Here is a 7,328-nt window from a genome sequence, read left to right on the forward strand (position 1 = left end):
CCTTATGGGCATACTGTTGTAATGGAAATCTCAAAAAGTGACGCAAAATATTGTCCGTTACAACAATGTTAAACTAAACCCATAAGTTATTTCAGATGTCAGACCTTTATATATGTATACGTCGGTTTTATTTCACCAGTAATTATTTTTAATGCCTTTTTCGCTACGACATCATACGATATCATCGCCTAGGCATTCCATGAAGGAATATATAGATAATTCATCAAACAAGATGTCTCATTTCAACAGGAATCACCCATGTTGTCCATATGAGCAAATTGAGGGTTAATAATCTTGATCGAGGAAAAAAACGAAAGTGTCTGAAGCGGGGCTCGAACCCGGGTCCTTCCGGGTCACAGTGCAATGCCTTAACCACTCGGCCACTTTAAGAAAACAAAACAAAAATCCAAATACCTTTCCGTAAATGTCAGTCTCCTGGCCCCACGGCAATCGGAGATGAACTGCACCACGTGACACTCTGGCATAACAGTGTTGTCCCTTCTGTCGGCCATGACCTTCACATACGCCCCATTGTTGCTCCCAACCTCGTAGTAATTGGACGCGGAGAATATGGTCAAAACCTTGGGATACAAATGTAAATATTATGTAAATACAACGATACCAAGTTTTCAAAGTGAATATCAAGCTGCAAGAAAAGTGGACGATATAATTAAACAAAAATGAATTTAAAAACTTTAAAACATAGCAAACTACTTCACACGAAAAAGGGTTTGAGCCCAAAACGCTCCGTGTCAATAATAATAATAATAATAATAATAATAATAATAATAATAATAATAATAATAATAATAATAATAATAATAATATAATAATAATATAATAATAATAATAATGAAGTTTATTTATATTGCACCCAAACCTCTATACAATAAAGCTCAAGGCGCATAACTACATCAATCCATTCAAATATCTCTCTCTCTCTCTCTCTCTCTCTCTCTCTCTCCCTCTCTCTCTGTCTCTCTCTCTCACAAACACACACACACATAAACATACACACACTCACAAACACAAACACAGATATTTTTGAAGCTGTCTTATTATTAGCCATTGTTTATGAAATTTCACAGGAGCTTTCATCATGTACCCATAACTCATGATCGACAACACCTTTCTCCCTTGCCCATATCGTCCACCCCCTCTCCTTTATATTTTGATTAAATGAGCCCCGTGAATCATAAACCATGGCGCGTAGGAGTTATTTTTATTAATGACCTTTATAACTTTTTATCTATTATTTTTTTTATGTTGCATTGCAGAATCAATTTACTTTTTTTTTTCTTTTTTTTTTTTTTCTTTTTTTTTTTTTGGGGGGGGGGGGGGGGTGGTTGTGTATTCGTATAGCTCCTTCTTACACTTTCCTATTGAACTTTTGGACTTTTTTGACATTTTTGACAACTCTTGAGCACAGAATTACGTTACCTCTCAGCCATGGGTTTCACCATTTCTTTTCTTCTTACGTTTTCCAACACACACACACACACACACACACTCTCACACACATACAAACACTTCTTATAGTTATATTCTCACATGCTTTAAAACGAGAATTTGAATTACCTTTTTGCCGTGTGTGTATTCGTATCCTTCCTTCTTACACTCGTGCGATCTGATAAGCAAACGTAGTTTGTTGTTTTCTAGAAATTTGGAAGTAACATCGGGACCAAAATAACATCCACCTCCACGAAAGTTATTTGGATAGCACCCTCTTTGCTCTCGTGGGTCACTCCACAATATATCCAGCATCTGTGGATTAATTGATCATTTATGCTCTATAACTGATATGAAGTTATATTTAAGTTAATATATTAAATGATAAGTATTTATCATATAATCTGCGTTTGGGGGAGGGGTAGCATGTTTTGTGCAAAAGAAGTAATACATTCTAGTGTTATAATCTTCTGTAATATTCAGTGATATTATTAATCTTAATGAGATCATATTATAATATAGTGTTGCAAATAAAAAATCGAGAAACGAGAAGAGATAAAGTAAATGATATTTCTGATAAGAAAACCCTCAAAAGTAAGTGTTTCAATCTTTAAACTACTTATATTGAAAAGGGGTGGACACCACTTAGACCATTACTCCTATCTGCTATTTCAATACTAAATCGTGGTCATTTTCATCACAATCGCCATCTCATAATTGTCATTCTCATCACCATTAGACAACCACTACCACTATCATCATCATCAACATCATCATCATCATCATTATCATCATCACCTGTTTCCATTCCTCCAGATCATAGATGTCAATGTCCTCTCCATCTGTTTCCATCTTGACAAATGCAGGTGGACGTAGCACCGAAACGTACTTACAAGGACAAAATAAATGTTGACAAGTTTACAAAATTATGAATTAAAACTTGCAACGACACTCTCATAATATATAAAGACATGTGAGATAATTAGATTTACTTAGAGTGCCTTATCTATAACAAAAGATAGCATACTCTATCAGTGTAAAGATTGCTTAGGTATGAATTAAAAAATGGAGCTTTTATATAGCGCAATATCCACTACACGACGTGCTCAAAGCGCTGTACAAGGGGCGCCTGGCCAACAGCAACATTTAACATGTAGGAGGGGACATGACGCCTGTTAGGCGATATAACTATTTTTTTCGGACAGAGACAACTCCTGTTCAGGGCCAGGTACTCATTTTCCACCCTAAGTACGTTGAGAGAATGTGAGTAAAGAGCCTTCTCCAAGGACTCAACTATGCGCCGAGCGAGGCTCGACCCCAGGACCTTCCGATCGGAGTGTCATACCCCTAGACCACATAGCCGCACCTTATGATGGAAAAAGATACTTTTCAAAAATTCCTTCCAAGATCACTAATGCGGAGTAATAAAAAGTATACTGATTTATACATTAAAATAAAACCTCGAACGTTTATAAAGCGCAATATCCACTATATGTGTTAAAAGTTCTTTCCCTAGCCAACAGCAACACTTAAAATTTAGTACGAGACATGGCGCCTAGTAGGCGATATTAAATTGTTTATCTAAGAGACAACGTTGTTTACATACATTACTCATTTTACAAAGGTGAGAAAATGTGAGTAAAAAGCTTTTTTCAAGGACTGAACAATGCGCCGCTCAGAGCGAAACCCGATCCTTGGACCTTCCGGCGAGTTTCTTACCATTATACTACATAGCCGCACATTTTTCATTAAATGCACATCGCAAGTCGTCGTCATCATCATCATCATCATCATCATCATCATCATCATCATCATCATCATCATCATCATCATCATCATCATCATCATCATCATCATCATCATCGTCGTCGTCGTCATCACCATCATCATCATTATCATCATCATCATCATTATCGTCGTCGTCGTCATCATCATCATCATCACCATCATAATTTGAATACTTACTATTAGTAATATGCTATCAGTAGTGATTTGATTCCAATAAATACAAGAAAGACAGTCTTCTATATTGTTACCACTTTCACAATTCTTACCTTGTTTCTTTCAATAGAGTCAACATAATCTAAATCCACATTATCCGACAGACCACCGTGTACTATCAACACCTCTTCATCCACAATTGTGGCAAGGGGAAGCCAGCTGAACACCTCTTGGAACATTCGAGCTACATTCATCCCGTGTTTCTGTGGGTAAAATATAACTGTTTGTTTGTCTTTTTTAAGATTATTAAATCTTTTTTAAGTTATGATTTTAAAAAAAAAAATTATGTTGCTTTTTATTTTTATTTTTGCATTGTTTTGATTTTGTTTTAATTTGTTTTGTTAAAACAATTGAATTGGCCTATCGTAATGTTGAAGCTTTGTCAATAATAACACTTTGTATCAGAAAACCTAATGACATTTACTTAAAACATATTTTAATTTCAACTTTTTCGTAATATAATTCCGACTTACAAAAAGAATACAATTGACCCCACATTTTTTCCTTCTCACTCATTATCATTTAAACCCGGTTTGTGATAAATCAAGGGAAGTAACCATTCTAAATGCAATGCCTATTGCACAATGCTTTGATTATCCCCCTTAATAAGTCATGATTTTTCTGTTTGAACCAAGGCGCTTCTGTGATTCGGACACATAATACATATCTAGTTGGTTATTCGTCTTCAAGCACTTTTCTACTCACTTCATTTCTTTGAAAACATGAAATACAATGTCTAGAGCTTATTTATAAATTATACTTTACTCACTCAACCCAAACACCGACTACATCCGTAGTATACCCGGGGTTACTTTTATCGCATGCCTATTATTACACTTTTCTGAGACAAATTATAGGTGTAGCATCAAAGCTAATGTTATTAATTTTTACATGTTAATGATAGTTGAATAAAAATATCCATGCACATGCTCATTTTTTTCCAATTTTGAAAAGTATCAAACTCTCTAGGAGTTAATAGGACATCCCGTCCCCCGCCGAGGATTAAACTTTCTACTATACAATTTAGCAAATATTGTACTAACCTTATACTTCTTGAAAATCTCTTTTGTAAAACCATACCTGAAATAAAAGTGGAAGTAAAGTAGCAACATATATGTGAGAAAAGTGAGTGGAGCAGGCACTTATGTTAGTAACAACAAGAGATGAAGTGAGTAGGAAAGTGCCAGAAGACAATAGAGAATAAAATTATTCGCGGCGGTGATGGGGGTTTGAACCCGCGACCTTACTGGTACGACAACTCCGCCTGGCCGGTGAAAGCGTGACTCTACCGTATGAGCTATCCACGATCCTGGGATCCTAGATAGCTCATACGGTAGAGTCACGCTCTCACCGGTCACGAAAATGTTTTATTCTCTATTGTCTTCTGGCACTTTCCTACTCACTTCATGTATTGTTGTTACCAACATATATGTGATCTACTTTCTGAAAATGGTGTTATGTCGAATTAATTTGATACAGTTAACCGTAAATTATATAATTTGAATAACGTTAAATGATTCATTAAGCAGAGAGAGTTTGTTTTTCTCTTAACTTAAAAAAACAACAACTTAGATTTCCTAATTCACATCAATTTGACTTTAACCTCAATTTCCATTATCTGGTAATCCTTCCGAGCATTACGATGCATACAGCCAGAGTCTATATAGCGTGAAACGGACAATAGCAGTTGCTTGCTATCTTATAGATAGGTCGCTAGTACTTTCCACCAGACCTCACAAACCCAGTTACCCATTTACTGCTGGGTGGACAAGGGGGGGGGGGGGCGGGAAAAATATCTCTAGGGCACCCGGAATTGATCTTTGTCCCTTTGCGTGTGAAGCGAGTATTCTACCAACATCAGTTCTATAAACGAAAGAGTGAAAATGGAAAGGCTCCGTATAGGAACAATACTGTGGACGTTTCGGGTACAAACCCTTCGTCAGCACAATACACAAATTAACGTTGAAAATAAATAAAATAAAATGCATAATAACTTGTATCACAATTGAGCACAGACGATACAAGTTATTTTGCATTTTATTTGATTTATTTTCCAAGTTAATTTGTGTATTGTTCTACTGACGAAGGGTTTGTACCCGAAACGTCCACTGTCTGTATTGTTCCCATACGAAGCCTCACCATTTTCACTCTTTCGTTTATAGAATTGATGGCCACCGAATTAACTACTAATGAGTATTAAATGTGGAGTGACGATGCAATTAATATTATAAGCAATCTAATATGATTGTCACTATTATTTTGGTCTCAAAGCTAAATTCCCTGGATAATGCATAATGTAATCTTGTACTAGCGCAGTCCGAATGTAATGAATATTGATTTTGTGTGTCTGTATGTGTGTGTATTTGTATGAATGTGTGTTTGTGTGATTGTCTGTGTGTGTGTAAGCGCGCGTGTATGTGTGTGTGTGTGTGTGAGTGAATATTGGCCGCAGGGCTATTATTTGTTGTCGATTCCCATTTTTAGATGAAAGTGATGGGGGAGAGCAGAGAAAGACCCGGACAGTAATGAAATAACCAGTTCCATACTCGCCCAATACAATTCAATTCCATATTCACCGGTTAACTGCCGTACTTTGGAGAGACACGTATTTTTGTTGGCTTTTATAAAGCGCAATATCCACTAAACGTGATCACAGCGCTTTACATCGGGTCCCTGACCAACAGCAACGCGTAAAATGTAGAACGAGACATGACGTCTGTTATGCGATATTAAAATTTTTTTCGAGAGTGGCAACGCTGTTCACGGCCAGGTACTCAATATAACCTGAGTCCGGTGAGAGAACGTGAGTAAAGAGCCTTTTCCAAGGAGTCAGCTATGCGCCGAGCGAGGCTCGAACCCAGGACCTTCCGATTCGAAAGCGATTGTCATACCACAAGACCATATAGCCGCACAATATTTAAAAATTAATCCAGAAAAATCGTCCTTCCAATATCCCGAGTTTGAGAGTTACTGCCAAGATGAAGGTCATTTAACTCACTCAACCCTAACATCGACTATATCCGTAGTTTACCCGGGTTACTTTTACCCCATGCCTATTTATTACATTTTTCTGAGACAAATTATAGGCGTAGTATATAAGTTAACGTCTTATTACATGATAATGATAGTTGAATACAACTATTTATGTACATGCTCATTTTAATACATTTTGTCCAATTTTGAAAAGTATCAAAAATCTCTAGGATTGAGCGAGTTAAATCGATCGATATTCCAAGAGCGAGTTTTCTGGCCAAATGTTTCGATACTTGTCTTTCCCGGTTACGGCGATTAAAGAGTGAAATAGATCTCCAGGCTATAGGTCAAGCCAAATATTGACTCCGCCGCCCAACTCAACCTCAAACATAAAGCTATTACTAGCTTGTAAATATAATATTATAGCAAATAGAAAGAAATCGAGCATATTTACATAGTTAAATATTCACAGACATGCTCAAAGTACTTTACAATAGGTTCATAGCCAGCAGCAACACATAACAGTTTGTTTTGATTTGTTTTCTTTTGTTTTTTTGGGTGGTTTTTTTTCTTTTGACATCTCACTTTTATAGTCTATTAACTGAATGCACTATTAAGCGAATGTACTATAAAGTGAATGCACTATTAACTGAATGCACTATTAAGCGAATGTACTATAAAGTGAATGCACTATTAACTGAATGCACTATTAAGCGAATGTACTATAAAGTGAATGCACTATTAACTGAATGCACTATTAAGTGAATGCACTTAATGCGACTGATTGTATTCTGTTCAATGTGATGATGGAGAGTGTGTCTCTGATTAAGCGTATTTGGTATCAATTCATCGGAGTTCCTTTCGCTCTTCCGGTTTTCTGTTACCCTTAACATCATCCAGATGCG

General features: G+C 36.4%; 1 protein-coding gene and 1 long non-coding RNA gene across 3 annotated transcripts in view; one reads left to right on the forward strand and one right to left on the reverse strand.

Moving 5' to 3' along the window:
- Positions 1 to 414: 414 nt before the first annotated feature.
- The window catches only part of LOC144970386 (serine/threonine-protein phosphatase with EF-hands 1-like), a gene marked incomplete at its 3' end in the record, with an annotated part of 44,964 nt that continues 38,050 nt past the window's right edge, over positions 415 to 7,328 (reverse strand). For both annotated transcript variants that reach the window (XM_078909965.1, XM_078909966.1), the window contains 5 exon segments: positions 415 to 581; positions 1,579 to 1,764; positions 2,248 to 2,337; positions 3,504 to 3,653; positions 4,494 to 4,530. In XM_078909965.1, the coding sequence (XP_078766091.1) occupies positions 415 to 581; positions 1,579 to 1,764; positions 2,248 to 2,337; positions 3,504 to 3,653; positions 4,494 to 4,530 (630 nt within the window).
- Positions 3,569 to 7,328, forward strand: part of LOC144970387 (uncharacterized) — a 7,840-nt gene continuing 4,080 nt past the window's right edge. Inside the window, exon 1 of the long non-coding RNA XR_013644944.1 lies at positions 3,569 to 3,655. This is a non-coding gene — a long non-coding RNA (uncharacterized LOC144970387). The remainder of the gene's footprint in view (positions 3,656 to 7,328) is intronic.

The sequence above is a fragment of the Berghia stephanieae genome, chromosome 4 (assembly GCF_034508935.2).
Source record: "Berghia stephanieae isolate SIO BIC M18660-M18661 chromosome 4, UCSD_Bste_1.3, whole genome shotgun sequence".
NCBI lineage: Eukaryota > Metazoa > Mollusca > Gastropoda > Nudibranchia > Aeolidiidae > Berghia > Berghia stephanieae.